At 40.3% G+C, this 26,066-nt stretch overlaps 1 protein-coding gene across 1 annotated transcript; it reads left to right on the forward strand.

Annotated features, from left to right (window-relative positions):
* Positions 1-76: 76 nt before the first annotated feature.
* LOC134051549 (serine/threonine-protein phosphatase 4 regulatory subunit 1-like) lies at positions 77-24,470 on the forward strand. Its single transcript, XM_062505352.1, has 20 exons — positions 77-104; positions 3,835-3,883; positions 4,552-4,684; positions 4,996-5,102; positions 5,673-5,815; positions 6,345-6,491; positions 8,099-8,206; positions 9,357-9,422; positions 10,003-10,161; positions 10,579-10,772; positions 11,116-11,549; positions 12,239-12,471; positions 13,026-13,118; positions 13,605-13,790; positions 14,068-14,229; positions 14,814-14,914; positions 16,009-16,129; positions 16,594-16,728; positions 17,432-17,573; positions 18,300-24,470. The coding sequence occupies exons 3-20, from the start codon at positions 4,587-4,589 to the stop codon at positions 18,452-18,454; spliced, it is 2,784 nt and encodes a 927-aa protein (XP_062361336.1). The 5' UTR covers positions 77-104; positions 3,835-3,883; positions 4,552-4,586; the 3' UTR covers positions 18,455-24,470.
* The last annotated feature ends 1,596 nt before the right edge of the window (positions 24,471-26,066 follow it).

Consider the following 26,066-nt stretch of genomic DNA (forward strand, 5'->3'; position numbering starts at 1 on the left):
CTGCCGTCGTCCCTCCGAAACCAACCCCCTGGTATCTCTCTTCTGTTTTTTGTTTGTAGGGATCCCTTTGTATTTTGTGGATTTGCAGGATGACTTAGATGATTGTGAGTAACTGTTTTTTATTTTTCCGCTCGCTGTTCAGGCCCGCGCTCCCACCCCGGGGTCCTCCTGTCGCCCTCTTTCCCTCTCCGCATTTTCACCCGGTGAGGGGAGGATTTTGAGGCAGTTCTGGCAGCCGAAGGTTCTAAGGGCGTTGGGACCATCCCCGTTGGCTCCAGTGGCCCTGGGCTCGGTGCAAACAGTAGCTCCAGCACCGTCCGAGCCTGTGAAAAGCTCACGGCGGGACGCGGGGATCACCCCGCTCCTGTTGTCGGTGGGAATGAGGATAATTTATAATTAGCCCAGGGATTGCTCAGATACGGTGAGACTTTCCGAAGCTGTAGCGGCTGTAAGGACGCGTGTTCCGCTGCTCCTGCATCCCGGGGATGTGCTGAGAGTACACCTCGGGATGGAGGGAAGATCGCCGTGTGTGCTGTGGCTGGATCGCACAAACCGGCGGGTTTGGGTTGAGAACCGCACCCGGAGCAGGGAACAGCTCCACCACACGCCGGTGTGGTCCAGGGCTGTGTTCCAGAAGAGCTGGGCACCTGTCAGAGCCAGCCTGATAAGCGCTGTGACTTCAGGGCATAAAGATTTAACTAGGCACAAACTTCTGCTGCATTAGAAAGCAGCTCTCTCTTTGCGGCAGCTTCATTGAAGCGTTGGATGCTATGCTGATTTTTCTATCAAAAAAGAACAATGATAGTTGTATCCGTTTCTTGTGAGAAATTTATTTGTTTCTCACAAGGCCTTTATTGTTTGATACAGCTTGGAAATATGGAATAGGTGGACCCATCCCACCCACCTTCCCAGCTGAGCATGAGAAAGCTGATTCAGGAGAAAGGTGGTCTTGAGGAACACCAGGGGAAATGTTGGAATACAACTGGGATTTAAAGTGGAAGATGTGCAGGGACGTTGCCTCTGTGGGAGGAGCTGGTTCTGTGGAATTCTGTTAGTTGTTTCTCTCGGTCTTTGATGTTTCTGCTTTTCCCTAGTAGATAGTAGGGTGTAAAGTGTGAGAAGCAGAAATAAATGTAAACTACATAGTAGTTTTCTTACGGGGTTTGGCCTTGGACCATTTCTGGAAGTGTTTGTTCTCCATTAGTGTTCACTCCTTTGCTGTTCTGTTTAGACTATAAGATTTGTCTGCTAAGTTGATTAAGAAGCTTGATGCTTGTAAGGCAAAACTCAAATAAATAAAAAGGTCCAGATAAAGACATTTATCTTACAGTTATCATAAAGTTTTATCATAAAGTTTTGCCATAAGTGGAAATTCATAAAAGAAGTTATCACTTTCAGGATAAGCATGTAAATAAATGTACCTTTAAGTGCTTTATTAATATCTAATTCTGTGATTTAAAAATATTTTTGATAATGTTAATTTGACAATACCTTTAGAATTATGGAATCAAAAGCTCTCTGTTGTAGCAGAGTTCAGGTGTCCTTCAGGCATCCCATGACTGAGATAATGTTGTGCTAATCCAGAGACTAGGCTAGCAAAGAATTCGGGAAGTGTTTTAGGAAAGCCACAGTGAAACTAACTACTGGGGCTGGATTCTCACTTCTTAAGTAAATGGGAGAAGTAGTGTCATGCACACTGAAGATCAGTTGTGTTGAAACAGGGAGTCTAGGGGCTTATTCTGAATGTGGGAAAAAGTTACAGTAAAATCTAGCCAAATACACGTGCAGCTTAAAACTTGTTTTTCATAAGGTAATGGATCATCTGGAAGAAATAATTAGCTGATTTATGCTCTTTGTGCAATTAATAAGAAAGTATTTAAAGAACTTGTTTTTCCTTCTACAAACACTGGGAGGGAAAATTACCTTCTTGAGCTGATTAAAGTGTTTTATGGGTGCTGGTATTTATTGGTTTGTGCTGTGAAATGTGAATATTGAAGCTGGGTGATGACATTGAATTGCTCCACTAGGTCCTGTGACCCTGAGTTTCTCACACCTGTGAGCAGCTTTTGAGCCCAGTGAACTCCAGTTCAGCTGTGAATGCTGTCACATTTATTTCTGTTTATAGGTGAACAGATTTCAAGCTCACTGGTTTGATCTAGTTAGAGGGAAAAATAATATTAAATGTACCTGTGAAAGAACACGAGATAAGAAATACTAGTTCACTATTTGGGATTTACTTTATAGTACTTGCTATTTTGAAACTTGTGAGTACCCCCGGTGCCCTGTTTTATGGAAAAAGAAAACTAAAATTCTTGAGGGAAGGCAAAATGGATTCTGCTGTGGATTATTCCTTACTTATGTGTAGTGAGAGTGTGTGGAAAAAATTTCAGGTATTTAACTCTCAATCCTGAGCATAAGTAGTGGTGCTCTGTTTTCTCTCTGCTCTTGGAAGCACTGGTGTGTGCTTAAGTACTTTAAATGAATAACGGAGCTACTCCATGCAGTAAAATTAAACATGTACATCATGTTTACAAAATTAGTCCCAGGTGTGGTATTGTAGTCAAAATTAAAACTTGGATTTATTTAGTATATTGATTCTAATCAGTCTTTCTTTGTGACTAACCTCAAAAAATCAGCTACTGAGTGTCTGTGTGGAATTTCAAATATATATACGATAGTTACATAGGCATAAGGATGGCCAGAGTTTGGGTAGGGGGAGTTTGTTGTGACCTCAGAAGGGAAGTCTGCAGTCCTTCAGACACTGTGTCACTTCCCCTGAGCTGTCAGGGATACAGGAAGTTTCTTCTGAAGCAGCAAATCCGGATGTTCCCTCTTCAGGTGCTTTGACTGAGGGGAAGTCCTGGAGCAGATTGAACCCAGACAGACCTGGGCTCTGTGAATTATACATTTACAGTTGTGCAGATAAATGTTTTGAACATGACAGACCCTTCTGTAAGGAGCAGCCATGAGAAATAATAATGACCAGTGGAGGGGAAATGACAGTGTCAGTGCAACATGTCATCATTCTAAAAAGCTGGGAATAATTAGCATCTGTTTCCTATTGTGTTGCTGTGGGTTCACTTGTAGTATCTGTGTGCACATTTGAAATGTAAACGTTTAATCTAATCCCGCAGTTCTATTTTGTTTGAAATGTATTGAAGTTGTTGAGTGCTTTGTCTGCAAGAACAGCAGAATTTGGAGCTTCTGTAGTAGTTTAACTCACCTGGGTTCCTTGGAGACCTTAAACCAATCTGCTTTTTTCCCCCTGAAGAGCCAGGTATAGCATTTTTCTCCAAGTATGTTCAGATTATTTCCTCTTTGACTGAGCTGGATTTCTGAGAGTGATTTGACTTGTGCTGAATAATTAAAAAGCGGAGTTTTATATAGGAAATGTTGGAAAAAAGCTGAGGCTTGGAACAGAGTGCTTTTTTAACATATAAAGTGATTTATAATGGGTATTAATGGAGTTCAGACCAAAGTAGCTTGTTGTCTTCTGTGGTTGTCACTGTCAGCACATGTGCTGGTTCCTGAGATATTCATGCCTGTGAGAAGCTGTGTTGGCAGAAATTGCATTTAAGTGTGATCCCAGTTGCTCCATTTGTGTGAAAGAAATGTGCCTGGCTCTAGGAGTGCTTGGGACAGTTGTAAACCCAGAGCACCAATATTAACTACTCCAGTGCAACTCCTTCTGTGGAGTTCCTATATCCAGTGCTTAAACAAGAATGTTTATGTGAAAGATTTGTGTTGCAGGCACATTATTTCACTTGGTTGTAGGGGTGAGGAATTAAAATAAGTTTGGCAACAAAGTTCTCCCATTCCCTTTCTTTTCCACAGTCACGCCTCCTGCCTGTGGTCAGTAATGGTGACTGTTAGACTTCGTAAGGTAAATTGTAACAGTTGATGTGGTAATATTTGGGTAAAAAATCTGAAGCTGTGAATTCAGGAAAGATTCAGAGAGGAGTGGGTTCACACAGAAAAGCTTGATAGGGATAGTAGGGAGCTCCCAGCATGTTCAAAAGTACTGAAGTTGAAGTTTTTCCCAAAGTTACCTGTTAGATTTAGGCACATGGGACCCAGTAACTGCAGTGAGAAAAAAGTACCTTGGGAACATCGAAACAGACATAAAAATTTGCTGGTTTAAAGCAATACAGTTTTAAATTTGCTATGATGGTTAAAATTACAATTTCTTTTAATGGGACTTACTGCCCTTTTGAATATGTGGGGCTGTTTGTTGATGTGCAATTGTGACAGCAGAGCCCTCTGAACTCAGCGCATGTGGATCCTCCACTGAAAGGGCAAAGTAAAGTGTGTTTAGAGCCAAGGATTTTGACAGTTAAGTTTTAAAGCTTAAATTTACAAGTCTATATGCTAGTGTTGTACTCAACTTCATTAGATACAATTTAAGATGATTTTATAAGCTGTTTCCAGTGATGTGCAATTACTTTTCTTTTAAGGAGATAGTTAATGTTTTTTTGTATTTTACAGTGTAACATCTCTTGGTGACTCCTGGATTTTTATTTTTTTTTTGGGTTACTTTTCATGTCTTTCAAGTTGGCTTTGAAGACTATGGACCAGACTGTGATAGCATGAGGATAACAGCGTTCTTGGATATTCCTGGACAGGATAACTTAACTCCACTGGCTCGGCTAGAGAAATATGCCTTCAGTGATAATGTCTTTAACAGGTAAGGGCACAGCAGGCACTCTTAGCGGTACTTGAGTCTGAGTGCACTGTGGATATTTCATTACTCTCCCAAACACGTGCCTGATATTTTTTCTATTTGAATAACTTTTAAAATACTTTCAGGAAAAGAGATGTTCATTCTTGGTTATCGAAATAAGGCCTCTCAATTCAGTCTTTGTTTTGTTAGTATATAGAGTTCAGAGAAGAACTTGTTCTATTTTGTGGTGCCATTTACATTTGATAAATTCACCTTGCATCCCATCTAAGTGTCAGTGGCTGGATATTAAGGCAGTTATTGTGTTCACTCCACAGGCAAATTATTGCCAGGGGTCTTCTGGATGTCTTTCGAGATTTCAGTAACAATGAAGAAGACTTTCTGACTGTAATGGAAATAGTGGTCAGGCTCTCTGAAGATGCAGGTTTGAGTTTGCTTCTGTTTGGATTTTAATTTGTGCAAGTTATTTTATGTAAATTGCAACATAAGAAGCACTGAATTCCAATTTTGAGAAGGCAATGAATGAATTAAGAAAGTTGAATCATCTAGCAGGAAGATGTATCAATGAAAACAGATTCATTTTTTATCTCTGTTTTTGAAATATTTTATATGGTAAATGTCAAGTGAAGAGCCTATTCTTAGTATAGGGCCTGAAGCAACACTTTTTGAGAAATTTATTAAATTTGGGTTTTTTTAATATCTGGTGCAAGTGGCACAGATCAGTTGTGTGTTGTAATAGTTCTTGTGCATACATTCATGGTGACTGGATTTTCCAGCTGGTGATCTCATTTTATGGGATTGATTTGAGAACTGATCCTGAGTCTCTGAACTGTGATGATGTGTGTAAGGATATTCTGTTTTATTCAGCTTTCCTTTAAGAACAAGCAATTTCAGTGATGCAATTTCTATGTTTTGATTGTTTTAATTTTCCTCTGTTGTGAGGTACCTGGTCTTTATTTCATATTTACTAATGTAATTTGACTTTTATTTCCAGAGCCAACTGTTCGCACAGAGCTGATGGAACAGGTACCTCCTATTGCCATTTTTTTACAAGAAAGTCGACCAAAATTCCCAACAGCATTTTTTGAATACCTTATGCCCATAGTAGTGAGGTACCTCACAGATCTTAACAATCAGGTAAGAAAAACAGACAGCAGGAGTTGAATCCTTGGAAAATTCTGTGTGGCTCAGTGAATTTAAGGCATGATGAGAAGAGGAAATTCCACATGGGTTCATTGGTTGATATCTGGATTTTATGTAGTACTCTGTGTTTATTGGTTTCAGCACATTGCTCTAGGGAGGTCTGATTTTTTTGTTGTTTTTGTTTTTACCACTTCCCTTAGCAGATAATGGAAGACCTCAGGAGTTGCCTCATGGCACATGGACAGAATGTCACAGGAATCATGACTTGCAAATACTGTCTTCTACTTATCTTTTGTCTTATTTTCAGAATGTGATGAAATGTTATCTAATGATTATATTAAGCTTCAGTATTTATTGCTAATTCCTTATGATAACAAAACCTAAGACTTTTTTTTTTTTCTGGGTTTGATTTTTTTTCTTTAGCTTGTACCTGTGTGTCCACTCAAAGGATAGAGGGTTTTGTGGTTAGATCTGTAAATGTTGTTTTTATAGTGGCAGACTGGTTTTGTGTGTTTGTTTATAGGTCAGAAAGGCAGGCCAGGAAGCACTGCTGATACTGCTGGAACAAGACCTGGTGGCTCAGAGTGACATTGAAAATAAGGTGTGTCCAATTCTGCTGGACCTCTCTGCTCCTGACAGTGATGATGAGTACAAGGTGGAAGCTGTCAATGTAAGTTAACATTAATTTATAGTGGTGATTAAGGTCCGTGAATAGTGCTGACATTAAATAAAGTAAGCAATCAAAGTTCTTGTGTTTATTAATATAATTTGATTTTTACTTTAACAAAAGAAGTCTTTAATTTTTATTCTGAATTTTTGAAAACATCAGATTTAAAAAGAGACCATCTTTATACTCCAGTATGCTAAATTATGTCCAAATAGTAGCTGAACAGCTTTAAAAAACAATTGGTCCTTGGCAGCCTTTTTAAGAAATTCTTGTTAGGAGTGTTACATTCCCCAGAGTGTTCTTTACCAGGTTGCACAGTAATGCAGAAATATGACCTGATCTCAGTTCTGAAGTGTTTTGAAAAAAACATTGCCTGGTGACTTTCAAGAAATCAGTTGACTCCACAGAAAAGTGCTGGTGTGTAATTACATTTCAGCATGGATATCTGACACTTGACCTGTAAAATATTTTACCAGCTAGATATTCCTCTTCCTTGTTTGGGAGTTGGGAATTGCTTAGGCAGTTTTCCAGGATGACATCTGAGCACCAGATGCCTTTTAGGAGTTTGAAAATTTTTAGGAAAGTCCTTGAATGGTCTCTTCCTTAGTTCTTATTTAGCATTCTATTACAAAGGCGAGCATTCATTCCTAGAAAGGAATAAAGCTTATTTTTTGTGAAGGTAGAAAACTTGAATATTTTTTGAAAAATCAAAACGGAAAGATGAGGACTGTAATCTGATGATGTTTGTGTAAGCATTAAACCCCTGGTGCACAAGAGCCCCTTGCTTTTTCTTCTTGCAAATAGAAGAATTACAGCAACTTCTCCCAGAAAGTGGGAGCTGAAAGGAAACACACAACCCAAAGCACGTGATTTTCACAGCAGAAACATGGCTTGTGTTGGTAGTGGAAATTGATGGTTCCTCAGACAAAGCTTAATTAATGAGCATGTTACTAACTTCCTTTAATTGCACACTCTTAAGTCCTAAAATTCCTGGGAATCTTTCCTGTAAACTCTGCGTTGACTCACATAAACAACTCGATTTTCTTGCACTTGCTTTTTTTTTTTTTTTTTTGGTCTCCTGTGGTATAGCAAACTTCTATTTTATTGTGGTATCTGAGCCTACAGAGCTGGGGCTGTGCAAGTTTTTAAGCATCTGAACTGTTAAAGCCCAATGTCTTACTTGCATGCTGAAGTTTGGGATATTTCTGATATGCTTAGAGTATGATTTTTGTAAGGTCCTTAGTGCAATGGAACTTTTGTCTTCACCATACAAAATGCCAGTGTTTGCCACATTGCAAACACCTTGAAAACAAATCTCTTAATAAAAGTCTATTTAACCAGATAAAGACAAGGAGTTAAATGCAGGTAATGCTATGTTCTGGTATAAAGTAAAGCTGTGTTTGTGCTTTACATAAAATAGGTGTATGGAAATTCAAATAATATGTAGCTTTAATTGATTTGTAGTTGTATTTTTATTTGAGTTGTATTTTGTATTTGATTTGATTTATTTGTATTTGCTCTCTGAGGTAATTTTTGGGATGAATATTTGGTTGTACTTAGAAGCTTTGTAATTTTCTTCTCCTTACACTTACTCTTTTCCTGATTTTCAGATAATCTGTAAAATGGCTTCTATGTTGAGCAGAACAACAGTTGAGCACATGCTGCTTCCTCGTTTCTGTGAGCTGTGCAGCGATGGGAAATTGTTTCAAGTCCGAAAGGTTGGTCTGTGTCCAACCCTAAACCACCAAAAAAATGAATTTGTACATTGCTGTTCAAATGCCTTCCTGCATAATTGAGCCATAACTTTAGCTGATGAACTTTCAAAGCATCTGCAAGAGAAGTTCTGATTAATTGACATGGTTCTAGTTTCTGTGGTTCAGTAAAGAAACAGATAATAGACTTTGGCCACTGGGTTGGGTCCAGCAGTTAAACTGGTCTTAATAGTTCTGCACAGCCTTTTTTTTTTTTCTTTTTTTTTTTTTTTTTTTTTTTTTTTTTTTTTTTAGCTGCTGTGCTGGTTATAGAAAGGAAGCAACTTCTATAGTTTCTAGCATCTTATTGCAAAATTCAGAAGTAATAGACATTTGAGACATCCTTTCTTTAAAAAATAATCTATTATTGAAAGGAGAAATCCCCAAAGTGTAAGACTTGCTTTAATTCATGTTTGAGTACAAAAAGAAACTTCTAGCATAAGAAGTATTAAAATATTTGAGTAGACCTAAGGGTCACACTGAGCTTCAGCTTGGTCTGCAACATAAGCTGCACTTGCTGGAATTTGAGCTGCTTTTATTGCCTTCTAAATAAGCACAGACAGTGACTTAAAATGTGTATTAACACAGCTCTATCTTAAATGATTTCAGATTTTGCCAGCATCTTTTCCCAGCATGAGGGGATGTTCCATTTGCCTTAATTAGAGCTTCTGTAATGGTCTGTAAATGGCACGAACTTGAGACCTTGATTAAACTTTGCTTCAGCAAAGCACTTAAGCCACCTTGAGCCAGGGTAGTGCTGTCAGTACACCCAAGTCCTGACCCTGGTATCATGTTCTGGCCTGACAGCTGCTACTCAAGGTGATTTAAACTTTCATGTAGGCTTATTGTCCTTTCTGGTGGTTACTGGAGCTGAGGATGCCCCTCATGCAGAAACCTTTATTACTATTGATCCCAGAGCATGTGGTGTATGGGCACTTGCTCCAATGAGCCTTTATTTGCATGAGTTAATATTACATGATGCAGTTACGGGTCTGAAATTGGAAGAGTCAAAACATGTGCAGTTGTTTGATGGGATAAATAATGCATCGTGGAGTTGATAATCAAACTAATGCCCTTGAAAGAGACACAATGTTATTAATGACTTCTTATTTCTTAGATTTGTGCAGCTAATTTTGGTGACATTTGTAATGCAGTTGGGCAAGAAGCCACTGAAAGACTGTTGGTATGTAAAAAACAAATCAGTTTGTAAGACTTGTAATTCTCAGTTCAGAAAGTTTAATGATGAGTTCTTTTATTGTCTTCTCTATAAATTAATCAGTGTGCATGCATTTTTTAAAATTGTTTTGGGTAAGGCCTTGGTGGCAATTACACAGCAAAACTGGGACTTAAGAGTAATACAAAGTTCTTGCTTTGCAAAACATGTTTGAAGATGTAACTGACAGCAGATAAATATATTAATTTATATATGCACACCTTAGAATTACCACTTTTATTTTTTCCCTGAACTAGATGATAATTAATTATGATTTCAAGGAAAATAGGTCATTAATAATTCTTTCTATTCTTTCTTATTGCAAATAGTTGTACACACATTCCTAATGGAGTAAGAGACAGATTTATTTTTTTTTTTTACAATTTCTTTGACTAGTGTATGCTTTTAACCTGTCCCTATTTCTTCTGTTCTTTACTTGTTTTATTCTCTCTTGAGTTGTCATTGTCTCCAGTTTTCAAACAGATACTTTGATATTGCTGCAATCTTTGTTTAGTCTTTAATTACTTCTGGTTTGGCTTATTTTTGGCAGATTCCCAAGTTCTTTGAGCTGTGTTCTGATAGTGTATGGGGAATGAGGAAGGCTTGTGCTGAATGCTTTATGGCAGTGTCTTACACTACATCCCCAGAAGTTCGCAGGAGCAAACTGTCCCCACTGTTCATCAGCCTGATCAGTGACACCTGCAGATGGGTGAGTAACTCACTCTGGAATCCATGCATCCTCCCAGGCAGATCTAAACAAATCATGGGCGAGTGTGGTAGTGCTCTGAAGTGCATTTGCAGAGATCAGAGATTAATGTGCTAAAAGCAAGTCTCCTCTAATGAAATAATCTTATGTTTCCTCTCTCAAAAGTTTATAAAGTGTAAATACTCTTCTGAGAAAAGATTGCTTGTGTTAAATAGATGAGTTGAAGTAAACAGATGTCCTTCAGATTTATAACTTCCAAAAGATTTCTGTACAGTGATTAGGTGTATCACCCTTTGCTTGAGTGGCACTTACTTGGTATTAAATTAAGCTGTTATATTAAGAATCAATTGCACCAAATTTGGGTTTTTGAACACTGTGAGAGTTGCATGAAGCCTGACTGTTGCTCTTATACCACCACAGGTGCGTCAGGCTGCATTTCAGTCTCTTGGACCTTTTATTTCTACCTTTGCAAACCCTTCAAGTGCTGGTCTTTACATTCGAGAAGATGGGACACTGAGTATCCGACCATCAGCACAAGATGTGAATTCCAATTCCTGCCCACCAAGCAACAATATCACTGCGATGTCTTCCAGTGCAAATGCTGCCTTGTCCAGGTAAATCCTGGGAAAGGTGTGGTGTACTGGAAGGGGTTAAAAGGAAGGCAGTTGTTTTTGTTGCTTGTCAAGGCTAAAAATTTCCATTTGAGAATACAGTTCCAGAAAAAGTCTGAAGAGTGAAATCACGCGTTTTGGTGTAACCACATTATTGAAAAATTCACTTTAGCTTCACACGGTGGGGGGGGCAAAAGGAAAACTGATGAAGTAAAGCATAGTGGTAACACAAATTCTTTCTTTAGAGAAAAGCTTCTGTTGCTACTGGTGTCTTTTATCAAGTATTTCACTGAAAACCTCTTGTTACAGAGTACTTAAAGTTTATTTTCAATAACTTTGTTTCTAGCTCAGAACAGCCAATGGAAATCAAACCAGAATCACCGACTGAGGAGACTTCAGCAGAACTTCAAACAAAGCTCTCTGAGGACCTAAATAAAAATCCACGGCAAGAAAGTTCAGATTGTTGTGCCAGCCCTGGAGAAGATGTGTGTCGCTTGTGTCAGAGTGACAAAACTGCTGCCGGTGCCACTGAAGCCACGAAGCAGAGCAGCTTTCCGGGGCTGAGCTCGGGGCTGCCGTCTGCTGAGGATGTGTTTAACACATTCCTGTACTGGCGCCCTCCTCTGCCCGACATAAGTCAGGACCTAGAGCTGCTGCAGTTCAAGGCTGAGAAGCACAACGATGCCTGCTCTGTGCCATGTAATAACTGTGTTGCTAGCAGTGAAATAAAAAGGGTTCTGGAAAGCTTACAGGAGCACATGGATGATCCAGATGTTCAGGGTGAGACTGTGACAGTAAAACTGTGTTTTCTCTGAGCAGGTTTTCTGGCCTTTATAAAACACTTGACTGCAGTTTAATTGGCTTGGCATTCTTAGGGTGATGAACCTACCTTGAGTAGTATTTTCTAGTAGAAGGTTGTGCAACAGCTTTTTTCATAAGACCTGGGTTATTTCTAAAGCTGCTGGGGAAACATTCTTGGCTTCTTTTTGCATGAAAGATAAATTGGTCTAATTACAAAAGGGAAAACAGCTTGTTAAAGACAGTTTTAACAGGTTTTGAATATTGTACATACTGTGGGTTTAGTGACAGTACTACCTGTTGCAAGCTGAATTCACCTAATATTGGCTGACTGGGAGTGGCCCTAGTTTCAAGTTCTGTCTCCTTAACCACCTGAAACAGGCCCTTTGTTGAAAGCATTGGAGGGATATTGGCCTGATGGTGGGATCTGTTTCTCATGGACCAAGTCCCTCTTGTCATCCATAGTCAGCTGAATTTCTTGTTTCACTGAGTCTCTTGAGTGCTCTGCAGTAAAAGGCCTTTTCTTTCCAAGAGCAAATATTTGATAATACAGTATTTTTGTGCAGCTCATACTAGGCTACTTTTTATCTTTTCAGATGAGTTAGTTACAAGCTTAATGCCTTTAAATGCAGAAAGGAGACTAAACAACCATCATCTTTTGTTTTATACAGCTCAGGTCCAAGTGTTGTCTGCTGCTCTCAGAGCTGCTCAGTTTGATTCAGTTGGTGACTGTGAGACCAAAAAAATGGAAGAAAGTGGTGACAATCTTCAGAACAAAATGATTTTGGATGAAAGAGCCGTTTCAGATGCTGCCTGCAACCAGGTGCAAGGGGATACTCTTTCATCCCCTGCCTCCCAAGATGACATCAGTGACCAGTCAAGCACCAGCGTGCTGAAAAGCGTGGTAAGTACACGTTGTGCTCCATGTCTGAGCTGTGTGGGGCTGTGTAGTCCCTGGCATAACTGACCCACTTTTGATCCAAAGCCTTTGAACATTACTAGACCACAGCTATCATATTCTACTTGCTCCAATCAAAGAAAGAAAAGCCATTAAGGGTTATTATTTCTGTTTGCGTCCGAATGACCCAGGAGTTAGTTTTGCAGTAGTCTTGTACATTTTTTTCTGGTGAAATTCTGTTGAATATAATTTGTTGATTTCAAGAGTAAAAACTATTTAAAAGTAACCATCCAAAATGTGCATGGATGTTTGGTTTGTGATGTTAGATTGCTTACTTTAGAAGTAAATCTTAACTACTGCTGCTCTTATTGCTGCTACAGTCTCTTTGCCTCAGTGTGTAACTGTTGTCTTTTTGTATTTGCATCAACACACTGAACAAGGCTCTGCCTGTGCAGAGCTGTTCTGAATCTGAGCTCTGTTGTTCTACACTGTGTTGCTTTGAAATAGCCCCAACAGCACCAAGTCTCCCATATTTCACTACCTGGTACTTCCTTTTACAGGACTCAGAGGAACAACACAGAGGAACCAGTGTATTTTTGAGGAAAGAGCAAGAAAATAATCCACCACTTGAAGATGACAAGCCAAAATTGCAGGTGATTAAAATGGCATCTAATGGATGTAGCAAAGTAGTGGATACAGTTCCTCTTACCCTTAGTTCAGTGATCCCTTCTGCAATGGATCAGTTGCGAAATATGAAGGAATGCTCCAGAATTCAAGGAGAATCCTGTTTTAAATGAGAAAATTAGAAACGTTGGCTTTTTTATTGTGCCTTAGAGGCAACCCATGCAACTAAGGTAGGCACTGACTGTCCTGTTCTGTCACTGATTTACTGTTTGGCATCAGCAAAGAAGGAATTTTCAGCTTGGTTGATGCAAGGTGTTGATAAAGCCACAATGATTGTTCATTGCTGCTCTCTCTTAATGAGAGGACAGGTTACATTTGAGTCATGTACCCTTAGTGAGGGTAACACACACAAGGGGATGTCTTCTCTCTTGTGTTTTGGTCGTGGCTAATCAGTAGGATTGTAGCACAGCAGCTGTATTTTCTTTCTGCTCTTAAATTGAGGTGTCTGTTTGCAGGACATCATCCCTCAGCCTTTACTGGACCAGTACCTGTCCATGACTGACCCTGCTCGGGCCCAGACTGTTGACACTGAGATTGCCAAGCACTGTGCTTACAGCCTGCCTGGGGTGGCCCTGACTCTGGGCAGGCAGAACTGGCACTGCCTCAAGGACACCTATGAGACACTGGCTTCAGATGTACAGGTAAGAGTTTTTTTTACAAAAAAAATCAGAATTTTGAGAAGGAGGCTTTTTCTTCACTTTGTACTGTGGTTTATAAGATCACATAATTTCACAAAGAGGAATAAATGTGCACTAGAAATATAAAATTCCAGATTTAAATCAGACTTCATAAACGTGATTAACACTTTCTACTAGCCCTGACTGACCTGCTGTCTCAATCCTCACACAGGGGTAGTTCAGAAGTTTGTTTATTTTAGTCATGGTGCCTCATGTAGTTCCCTTGCTGGCCTGTTTGCAGTGGAAGGTGCGGCGCACTCTGGCCTTCTCCATCCACGAGCTGGCTGTGATCCTGGGGGATCAATTAACAGCTGCTGATCTGGTGCCAATTTTCAATGGGTTCTTGAAAGACCTGGATGAAGTGCGTATTGGTGTCCTCAAACATCTCTATGACTTTCTGAAGGTAGGAAAATATAATCAACTTCTCAACATAATTTTTTTTCTGGCTCCATTATATGACGAGTTTTTGAATGAGCTGTGCATGTCTCTGTGTCTAATCAATGTTTAGTATTTTTTGCAATGCTACCATTTTGTGTGTGTGCCTCTATTTCTTCTTTTAATGTGCCTCACTTCTCCTTTCTCTCATATCCCAACAAAATACCAAGCTGAAAACCGTTTGTAGATGTGGCTGTAAATGCTGTTGGACGTTGTAAACTGGCAAAGTTAGCCCAGTAGCAGCAGTTTGTGTTTGGGGCTGGGAGAGAAGAGAGCAGATCCTGGTGGGCTGCTCTGGAATACACACAGATCCTCATCTTTTGACTACTCATTCTCATGCCCAGGGTGTTGCTAAAAGGATGACTTCTTGTACTTTGGATGTCACTTGTGTGTCCAGGTACTCAGCTGATTGTGCACAGTTTTTAGGAAGCACCTTGTCATTAGTCACTTGCTTTCAAGTAGGAAAATGCACGTAGGTGTGAGTAGTGACACACCAGACAACTGCAAGTTTGAAGTTTTATCAGTTTTATACCAGTAATGTTTTTCCTTTAGCTACTTCATGCAGAGAAAAGGCGAGAGTATCTTTACCAGCTGCAAGAATTTGTGGTGACTGATAACAGCAGGAACTGGAGGTTTCGTTACGAGCTGGCAGAGTATGTAATTTTGTTAACTTCTGATTTTTAACATGTATTACTAACTTGGAAATAAGTAATTACATTCAGAAGTTGGCGCATCATCTTGATTAGAAGCTAAAAGTTTACAACCATTCTTTAGGAAGGAAAAAGCCACTGGCTGTTAGGGTTATTTGGGGGGAGTCAAGGGTGTTTGGGGTTTTTGGGTTTTTTGTTTTTCACCAGTTGTGTTATAATGTGTGACTAAAACTTACATGCCTGTGATTTTACTAAAATGGAGATCTGATTCACTTGCAGCTGATGAAACATGGCAATCTGATAGCTACTATTCAGTGAGAATTTATTAGTTCAAAACTCCTCTGCAAAAATTAGTGAAACATGTAAGAAGTAATTTTTTAATGTGTAGGAAAGAAAAACCAGCTCTTAGAAAAAAAAGTTTATTCTTTTCATACTTCTACGAGACTGGGTATATAAAAAAGGTAGATTAACATCCCACAGTTCTTTTTCTACAAGCCCTGTTGCTATTTGAAGCACCATTGTGGCCATAATTTGCAGATAAAGTCTGACTTTGTGCTTGTCGTGTTGCTGTGTTTGGGCTGTTGAGGACTTGCTCTCCCTTTGTAGTTTGGCACAACAAACTCAGAGTGGTACAGAAGTTATACAGCAGCTCCCTGAGCCCTGGTGGGGAGCTGCCACTGGCTGGGTTCTGTGTTCCTGCTTGTTCTGTGGCTGGAGTGAAGTCTGTGTGATGTTTGACATGCAAATTATTTTCTGAAATGTAGATTTCTATGCCAAGGTAAATACTCAATTTTTGCTTTGTGAGAATGCACAGGGTATTGATTTGAAGCTGGAAAAAGCTTCTCATGCTTCTGTTTGTAGCTTTTGCTTATTCTTTTGGATGATGTTGATACACTGGTACATGTAGTTTGAATCACAGTTTCTGTTGGCCTCCCTGTTGGATTAAAGCCTCTAACAAGTGAAGAGAAGAACAAAGTGCTCAAGGGCTGTGTAGTAACCCTGGTGCTTTGCTGCTCCTTCCCCACCTGTAAGAGCTGGTGAATGGCAGCAGGCTGGTGCTGCACTTGGTACAGTTAATGATTTCCTTTGTGTTCCAGGCAGCTGATCCTGATCCTGGAGCTCTACAATGCCAATGATGTCTATGACTACTTAAGGCACATTGCACTAACTCTGTGCTCCGATAAAGTTTCAGAAGTTCGGTGGATCTCCTTCAAACTGGTAGGGGATTTAGTTCACTTCCTGGCAGGAGAGCAGGAAAATGGTCCTGGAAAAAGGGTTCCTGAAATCACTGTTTTTTCAGACAAGTAGGGTGAATAGGGATGTTTTGATAAACACAGGAATCAATATGGAAAAAAGTGAAATGGAAAGTTTATAAGGTACTTTGAGTTGTCAGACTGCCCCAGATACTGAAATTTTTCTGTGGTTACATGTGAATGATAAATCCTTTGAAGTGAATGAAGCCAGTCTGTGTAACTTGGAAAACCCTCTTCTAGTTCTGGGGGGAAAAAACCATAACAAAACACAGAACAACCACTGCTGATCTTTCCTCAAAGTTGATTTCATTTGTTATGAAGCCTACAAGCACAGCTGACTACATTGAATACAGTGTCTGTTGTAGAATTCGAATGAAACTATCTTCCTTCTTTTTGTTCCCCTCCTTTTCCCATTCCTTTGGCTCACAGGTTGTAGCAATACTACAGAAGTTCTATGCAAACAGTGCCAATGCCCTGGGATTAAATTTCATCAATGAGCTCGTAGTGCGGTTTCGCCACTGCTCCAAGTGGGTTGGGAGACAAGCCTTTGCCTTCATTTGTCAGGTTGGAATGTTCTCTTTGCTTCTATGTGTATATTAAATCTGAGGCTTTGCAGCAATGTGGGCAAAACTGAAATTTGGACTCATAATTTTTTTTGGTCTTTTTTTGGTTTGGTTAGAGTCAGTGTGGTCTCAGTGCTGGCATCTGGGTGTCCCACCCCAGGCTGTAACCCTGTCTGGGTCTGTGCTTCCAGCTGCCACAGCTGATCCTTGGACTATCTGGTATCCCAGTGGCAAAGCCAAGAATTAAGACCCAAACAGAGGTACATTTGTTTAATCCTTTGCAGTGCTAGGCTAAGGGATCACAAGAGCTCTTTTCACCACCAATGGGTGCTGGATACCAGGAGCTATTTCCCTCTTTATTGCCTCCACTTATTCCCTCCAAACCAAAAATGCTTACATGGGTAGCAGTGAGGAGCAAGACTGCTTTAAAAAGGAAAAGACTGCTTTTAAAGACTGCTTGAAAAGGGAAAAGTGTCATGACAGGCAAGATAGCAGCATTTCCTAAAATGTTCTTGAAAGAAATTCATCTGTTCTTCCTAGCCCATCTTTGGCTGAAATTCAAAATGGTGAGACACAGGGTGGAGTGTTCTTCTTCACAGTTTTTTTAACAGGCCAAAATAAGGACAAGGTGGAATGAAAGGAATGGCAAATAATGCATTTTTAACATAAATCTTACTTTTTCTTTTGTGTGTTTTGTCTCGTAGGCTGTAGTAGAAGAGGAGTGCATGCCCGTGGATCAGTTTGTTGAACACTTACTCCCCAGCCTTCTAAGCCTTGCATCGGATCCTGTGCCAAACGTCAGGGTCCTGCTCGCCAAGGCTCTGAGGCAGACACTGCTGGAGAAAGGTGTGCTCCTTCGTTTCCTTGGAAGGATGCTCTCCTCGGCAACGCTGGCTCTCCTCGGCCAGCACAGCTCTTGCAACTCAGTCGGTGCAAGGCTGCGAAACAGAATCACGCACCGTAACTAGGATTTAAATCCTGACTTGAGAGTACTCGAGTGGCTTTGCAGCCTGGGCACGAGCGATGCTCGTCCCTGGAGGGCTGGAGCTGCCTCGGCCGGCGCTGCAGGTGCCGAGCGGCCCCACACGGGGGCAGTGCGGCCCCGCGAACCGCGCCCGGGCAGCGCTGCCTTCGGCATCGGCGTTCCTCCTCTGCCAGCCCGCTCTGCGGGAATCTGGCGCGTCTCAAATGTAATTCGTCTGCTGCCCTCTGATTATTCAGAGGAAGAAGCACAGAATTCTCCTCTTTTTTTTTAATCAAGTATGGAGAAGGGTTTGGAATGCATTGGACAGTAGCAGCTTCCTGAGCTTCCTGTTGCTCATTGACACATTTCTATTTAGGCAAGAAGAGTTTATCTTAGAAGTATTTAAGTACCTAATAAGATGAATCAGAAGCAGCATGTTTCTCTTTCTGTCAACTTCCTTAGTTTCCTGTAGTTTCTGTAAGGAGACTATAAGGTGGATAAGCTGCCCCAGATGACTTTGGCATTCTCTGTATTTCTGCACTATTTACGCCCTAAGGTTTATTCCTTTGCATTTGATTGAAATTGTCTTTTTTCTCCCCTTATTCCAGCTTATTTTAAAAGTGTTGGGAATCCTCATCTAGAAGCTGCAGAAGAGACCATTCTAGCCCTGCAGTCTGACAGAGATCAAGATGTGTCTTTCTTTGCCACCATAAAACTGAAACAGGGTAACATGGACAATATCACCATTGAAAAACAAAACTAAGGGCTTCCTCTGCAGTGAAGGCTGAACAGCAGGATGGTTTTTCACCTTGTTTCTGTTAGTGTGAGTAATGAGGACAGATAAGGTGGGTTTTGTTACCTCTTTGAAGAGGAAGGGGGGTGTTGAGAAATGTTGCAGTTTTCATTTCGTGACCTCGTTTCATCTACAGAAGTGTTTGATTCCTGTGTGTAATTCCTTCCCTTTGGTTTTCCCTTTGTCAGTGGAGGTGATAACTCTGACCTCACCTCCACTTCAGCATTGTCTGTAAAGTCTTACACCACACTCAGTGTTTCAGCATAATTGGAATTTATATTTCATTTTTTAAACAAAATATTTCCATTAGTAGAAGTTTGCTATAAGCTTAAAAATGTTGCTAAATCTTAAAACCTGATTATAGCAGACTTTCCTGAAGCTATTCTTTCCTCACTTTTATTATCTTTGTACTGTTCCACCTATTGCATTTATTTGGGAAAAAAAGGTGTATATATGTGAATAGATTTGAATTGTAACAAAAAAAATATGAAGAACTTAATTCCGCATCAGTGAAAAAAGCTCAAAAATAATTTCATTTTTAAAGTAGTTACATTACTAGGAACTAGAATTAAGCTTGGGTCATTTTTATGTGTGATATTTTTCAAAGCACAGAGAGCTCAAGATTCTTTGTATGTTGTGAGGTTTCTATTAACTTTTTCCTTCTGAGCTATACCCTTACAGTGTTAACAGGTCATAATAGCAACCTTTCTGACTGCCCTTACAGGTGTTCACAGGTCAGTTTTTGTTGCTGCTGCCTCTCCCAGGAGCAGGCAGACTGGAGATTTCCTAAGTGGAAAATTCCTTGTTCTGCCCCAGCAAAGGTCACTTCGGTTGAGAGATTCAGTTCTGTGAGAGGAGCTGGAGCTGTACAAGCATATTACAGAGAGGTACAGGCTTGAGTCTGTTTTACATGCACACTTCATTGAACAAATACCCTTTAACCTGCCCAGTGGTTAAACCCAAACAGCTTTTCCTAAGAAACAAAGGACCTCTAAATTCTGCAAAACCCCACTGCAGAAGTGTTCCAGGGAAAGGTGGTGCCACAGTTTGCTCTGCAGCCTCAGTGGGTTGTATGGCAAAATCTGGGGCAAACACCAAGTAAGACATATAAGGTGAAGTGGGATGTCTCCTGTCTGTTGGAACAGGGGCTTGGAAGAAAGAGCAGAATTGTGTTAGTCAAGCTAAGTAGCTTCAGAAAAATTATAAAGCTTATCCTTGTGCTGCACCTTGTCTTCTGTTGGATCCCAAATATTCAATAATGTGGGTCGTGGAAAAAGTATTTTTTAAAATTGTGGATTGAAGCTTTATCCTGCTCAAAAACTAATGCTTAAATACTAAAGAAATGGTTTCATGTGATAAGTTACTTTCTTTCTGAGTATAGAGTCCCTTCTCCTAAGCAGAACTGTGTAAATACTTGCCCTTATTTCATGTTCCATAATAAGTAGTTCACATGGGGGAAGGTTTTCACAGAAGTACCTGTTTTGGTTTTGTTTGAATGTGGCTTGTCTGCAATACAGTGAGTAGGTTCCTCAGCTGGGTTCTGCATTTTGGGAGGGCTCACTTTTATATAAGTTAACTAGTCATGTATTATAATATGTACAGTATTTGTAACAAATTGTTTTCTTGTAAGATCACAAAATGCTCTTTGGAAGTTGCAGCCAGAAATATACCACTGCTGTTGCAGCAAACAGCGTAAACTCTGCAACATTCTACATTTAATTTTTATAGGTTTTTTTTTTTTATAATTTAAAACAAATGCTTCTTCAGTACAGACTTTTTATGACTGCAATTTCTTAACAAAAAGACTCCTCAAGTTAATTTTTTTCTAGTTCCAATATCTTTTTCTAATGCTGGCATTATACTGATATTTTCTAACAGTTCACATTTTCTAAGGCCTCTCTGACAAGGTTTCACTTCTGTTTTTTATTATCAGTTGATTAAATTTCTCAGCACTGAACAGATTTTAAGTGTGTGTATATGTAAGTATGTTTGAAATAGACTGTATATAAATTAAATACCTTGAACATTAACCCAACCCAGGTTGCTGTTTGTCAGATCACCTTCAATAGTTACCTTGACTTGCAATAATCCACTGGAAAACACAAGCTTCCATAGGTTTTAGCATGTTTGGTTAGTGTTCAGTAGGAGTTTTTAACTAGGATGTGTGTAAAGGGTAAGTCAAAAGCTCACTAAAAGGCTGAACCAAGTTCTTGGCTTTTTTTAACAATATTTTGGTACCTCTCTGGCTCCCAAATTCAGGTGGGTTTTGAGCTTGGTGATTTCAGTCGAGTGTTTAAAACCTCCTGTTACAACTCCACAGTTGCATGTCCTAATAGGGCCAGCATAGTTCTGGGGTGGGTTTTTTTGTAGACAATGTGCAGGTCTGTTACCCAGATTTACCCTCTGCAAGTTTTTCTTTTTGGTTTAAACTAGAAATGATTTCAGCATGACTAAAGGCTGCACTTTACGTCTTGTCCTAGACAAATGTATGCAATGAGTGTGTTCACGTGCAGTTCTCTGGGTTGTTTAAATTATGCAAAAATATCTATTTAAAAAGCCAGGTGGAGCAAAGTTAGGGTAGTACATCCACTTTCACAGCAGCAGTAAGAATATCACTTTTCAGCATTTCTAGCTAAGGAACGTGAGAATAACAGTAGTTGGTGCAATATTGCTGGGATGCTGTGGGGAATGATCCAGCACTTGTAATCCAAAGGATGCTGGTCATGTTGCTTAGGTTTGAGCCTCACTGGTGGCCCTGGTGGGATGAGCACATGGCAGCTGTGTCAGTACATGGTGGTGTTTAGAGCCCAGTTAAGTGGGGACACTCTGGAAGTGTCATTCATTTGTCAGAATAAAGAATCTATGTAACTTTGTATTTATCTCAATAAATCCTGTGACTGTTTTATAAATGAACTTGCAGTAACTGATTTTTGTCATGGGTGAGTTGTGAGTGCATTTCTTGATTAATGAAACCTGTCCCTGGTGTAAACACTGTCTGTCAGACCAGGGCTGAATGTGGAATTCTCCAAGCTGTGTAGTTAAAAGAATCAATTGCTGGACCTTCCCTTAGCTGTGGGGATATGGAACTTAAAGGGAAGCTTCCTTCCAGGCTCAGGCAGCACCTGAGCAGAGTTTTGTGTTCATGGCAGCTTCACACCATGGTTGGTCTTGTGTTACTGTGAACTCCAGTCTGCTGCCCATCTCCCTGTGGAAGCTGAGTGCTGGAACTTGGGAGCAGAGACCTGTCCTTGCTTTGGCATTGCACAAACAACTTTTTAGCTCGGGGAATTTTTAATGAGAAAGAAAGAGAAGCTGTTGTTACACCTGTTCCATATTTATCAATAGACACCAGAGGCTCCGAACACTGTGGCAATTGTTACATTCCCTTCTTAAAGTGAACCAAATGAACAGAAATTGTTAAATGCCAGAGTACAATACAGCTTATAAAGCCCAACAGACATCAGGAAACTGGTACTGATTGGGCTCTTATGTGTTTTCCTCTTGCTTAGGAAAGAGAATTGTAGTCAGCTTGCAATCTCCCTGACATTGTTCCTGATGGAAGCAGACAAAAAGTACCAATGAAACAGAAGGGCTGCAATTTAGTTAATTTATGCAAAACACAATCAGCATTCAAAGTGGGAGTTAGCAAGCAGAAATGTATTGATGGAAAAGCCAAAATACTCTGTGCATAAATTGTGAAATATTAAAACAGGATTTCAAATAGACTCCTGGAATTCATATAACTGTAGGCCAGAGAAGATTCAGGAGGGGATTTTGTCATGTTGAATTCATGAGGAGGGGCAGAGGGGCTGTGATTTAGTCCCAGGCACTCAGGCCATGCCTCCACATCTTGCAAACCAGCTCTACTGTGGCACAAGAGCTTGGAGCAGTAAGGAAAAATAGAAACAGCTTTTTCAGAAGAGTGATTAGCAGGGAGAGGGTGATTGCTTATGAGGGATGGCTGCTAAGGATCCATGGTAGGGACAGGACAGAGAGGGAAAAGCAGCAAGGAGGTGGCAAAGGACTGAGAGAAATGGAACTGCAGATGAGCTGGGGCCACAATTCCAAAGGTAGCCTGTCTGCAGCAGAACCCAGGTCACACATTTTTCTCTGCCTTCATTTTCTGAATTTGCAGTGTTGTTGGGTTGTAACCACCAACTGTGTTCAAAGGCAAGCAGAAGCCAGCAGTGAGCTGTGCCTGAGGATCTGCTGACCAGTAAGGTTTAGGAAGGGTGGTGGTTTACAGATGGGAGCCAAAAGTTATTAATTTCTTACTCTTCTTCCAGCAGCCTGTTTAGGTTGGTTTGATGCCTAAGCCAGGCTGCAATTGAGGTTTGTGCTTTGGTTTCCCTTTAAGTTCCAGTTCCCTATACACTGTTCTGTTTGCAGCATTTGCTGGACATGGATGTCTGGTGTGGGCTGCTGGTGTTTTTTTGGAATTCCTGTGTGTACAGGAGCTAATAAAGGAGCTGTCAGCTCAGAAAACCCATAAATATGGTTCTAGAGGCTTGGGACAAGAAATGCAGAGATCCCTTGGCCAAGTCTCTTCTGTGGAATTTCTGATGCTATTTCAATTCATTTGGTTTCCAGTAGCTGAACAACCACTGGGGTCAAGCAGAAGTCAAGGTATAAAAATTCATGGCTGTGAGCCCCCTTACCTATGAGCTGCCATATGTTAGAGGAATCATCTAGACCATAGCAGTTGTCTTCTGTCCCCTGATGAGTGTTTGTATGCATAATTCAAACGTGTGCATGTGTTTGAATTCCAGCTTTTATTGATTGAATTGGGCTCTGATAATAAACAGTATAAATAAATCAGAAGGGAGTTAAAGCATTGATGTGCTAGGGGGGGTTGGAATTAAAATGAGTGCAGTGACCTCAAGCAGAATGTAATCTCAAAAGTGCCTGAAATATGCTGATGACATAAAATAAGGCTGAGGAAGTTGGAGAGGCAGAGGAACAAAACAAAATGACTTGGATTTATCAGGATTACAGGCAGGTAAGTGGTTTATGCAGTTTATTGTAGGGAAGCGTGAGGTAATGAGGCCAGGGACCAAAAGTAATCAGAGTGCAGAGTGAGAGTGGTGTGGAATGTGGATCAGAGCTTGTGGAAGGGCAGGTGCAGCACTTGTCATTGGTGTCAGACATGCAGGAATCCTCTCATGCTGCCTTGGCAAAGCACAACCCTTCAGAGGCCATGTCTGGTGGTTGTACAAGAAGAGAGGAGAATCCAGCTTTGGATGTTACAGCAAACATGATCTGTTACTGAGCTGCCTAACAGTCCATCACACAGATTTCAGACTAGAAAAATTTAAAGATGCATTGTCTTGGACTGATGAGCACCCTGACAGCCACAGGAAAGCAAAGAGAAGTTGGTGAATCCTTCCAGCTGGCTAATGGAGAGGTAGATTCTGTGGTTTTGAAAGTACTTGTTTTCTTCTGGTTATCTTTCCTTCTTTTTATTCTTAATGTCTAATTTAATTTTTTAAATGTTTCATTTATCCCCTAAATTGTAAGCGTTTGATTTTTCTCAGTTGTGGCCAAGCAGCTTTTGAAACCAAATCAAAGGCAGAAACAATAAAAGGAGATCTGTGTTGAATTCTTTTGTTGTCCTTGCAGCTTTTATTGTTCTTGATATAATCCATTAATTGTCCCTGTTTAAAAGGGCTTTCTCTAGCTTGACCTATATCTCTAATTGTGATTTTTATACTTATCTAACTTCTTCAGTGAAAAATATTTGAAAACTTAGTTTTCCTGTTTTACTTCTTAGTGCCCCAGTTTCACATATATCCTGAAAGATTTCCAATAGTTAATAATATACAGTATCTTAATGCCTATCATTAAGGGCATATCAATAACACAGAGACTTCTCTTTTCCTTTGAGCCCTCCATGCTTCATCCCATGAAATCCTTTATTGTCTGGAAGCCACAGCTGAGTAAGACATTGAGGAGCTACAGGGAAAACTGAACTGGGAAGGACAGAAGCTAAGGCAAGTCACAAATAATAACCTAATCTCCTACCCTAATCCTTGTGTCATATCAGAATTAAATCAGGAGTGGTGAAAGAATCCTTGGGGAAGTAAGAGATGCACTTGAAATGTTTTTTTCTTTTTGGATTATCTTCAGGGTTTTGTGGCCTCTGATTGACATGATGTCCCTGTCTGGGACACTGGGAATGTGCTGGATGCCCTTTGAGATGAGCTCTCCCCCTGCCCAGATGGGGATCTTGCTGTGGTTTTTGATGTTGTCACAGTAATAAGGACAGAAGGATGACTTCCATGTTCTGGTCTCCATTGGTTCTCCACAGCAAAGGATCAGTGTTGGCTGCAATCTGCAGCCTCAGAGTTGTGTTGTCAGCTTGTGCTGTTGTCACACACTTGGCTAATACCCTGCAGTAATTTTATTTCTTATTCACATGCACACTTAATGTCCTTAGTCATTAGACTGAAAAATGTTAACCTTGTCATAGTTAGTGACTGGAAGCAGAAAAGTCCATTTAATTCTCAGGGGAATGCATTCTAATTTTCTGCTTGTCAGAAAGTGGCATTTTACATATTTTTCTCTTTTTTTCTCCCCACCAGTTTAGTGCTAAATTTAAATGTGTGTGTCATAGGAATAGACCTTTAGTCTGTGCTAAACACCCCAAAAGCCTTGGCAGGGTCCACTGTATGAGTCTTGACCAAGAGCTGCTGCTGAAGCTCATTTCAGGCACTGCAGAGAACAGGGGGGGTGAGAATGAAAAGTTAAAACATAAGAGGTCAGCTCAGATGGCACATTAACATTGCATGTCAGGATGCATTTTTGTCCCCCAGCAAATATGGATAGGTGAAAAGCAGCTCATCTGGAGTAAAATGTCCAATGAAGAAATAAATTATGTTAATCAAGCAGACTAGTACTAATATTTGTCAATAAGATGTGACATCTTCTCATTAATGTCACAAACTACTGTGAGCCTCTAAAAACCATACTGGTGGGAAGGGAAGTTGTCTGCACATACTGAGTTCCCTGCTCTATGAAAGAGAAGAGCTTGTCTTTAAAAATAGATGGCATTTATGGCAAAGAGAAATAATCCTCCCACAGATTACAGCTGTTCACTGCATTGTTGTGCTGGTGGTCTTATCTCATCAGTGGATGTTTTATATGGTTCTTTTTATTTTCTCTTTTGGATACAATTCCATAAGGCTGTTCTGAGGAGGACATTGTGTACTGGGAGCTGGATGTATTTTGAGAAAGAGATACCACTACAACGAACTCCAAGTTTAAATTGCAAAGATGGATGAAATAAAAATGAGGGATGGTTATTTTGCTTTTTACAGATAGGAGCTGAAGCAGGGGCGGTGACTGTTGTGGCCAAAGTCACCCTGGGAGTCCGTGGAATTGCATCCTGATCTTTGAAGTGCAGTTCCAGTATTTTACCATATATTGTCTTCTTGTTCCCTTGCTGCTGAATGTGGATTTGATATGCACATGTGTAATGAGCCAAGCATGTTCTGCATATGTTTATCCAAACTGTGACCTCAGGGACAGGAGGGGAGCAGTCCCTGGTCTGGTTAGGAGGTCTTCCATGGCTGGGCTCACCCAA

The sequence above is a fragment of the Cinclus cinclus genome, chromosome 18 (genome assembly GCF_963662255.1).
Source record: "Cinclus cinclus chromosome 18, bCinCin1.1, whole genome shotgun sequence".
Lineage (NCBI taxonomy): Eukaryota > Metazoa > Chordata > Aves > Passeriformes > Cinclidae > Cinclus > Cinclus cinclus.

What these genes read in the sequence shown, in the direction of transcription:
- LOC134051549 (XM_062505352.1), top strand. Translation starts at nt 4,587, where the DNA reads ATGAGGATAACAGCGTTCTTGGATATTCCTGGACAGGATAACTTAACT. An exon ending in CAGGCTCTCTGAAGATGCAG is followed by an intron (nt 5,103 to 5,672) that starts GTTTGAGTTTGC and finishes TTTTATTTCCAG; the next exon opens with AGCCAACTGTTCGCACAGAG. An exon ending in GGATGATCCAGATGTTCAGG is followed by an intron (nt 11,550 to 12,238) that starts GTGAGACTGTGA and finishes TGTTTTATACAG; the next exon opens with CTCAGGTCCAAGTGTTGTCT.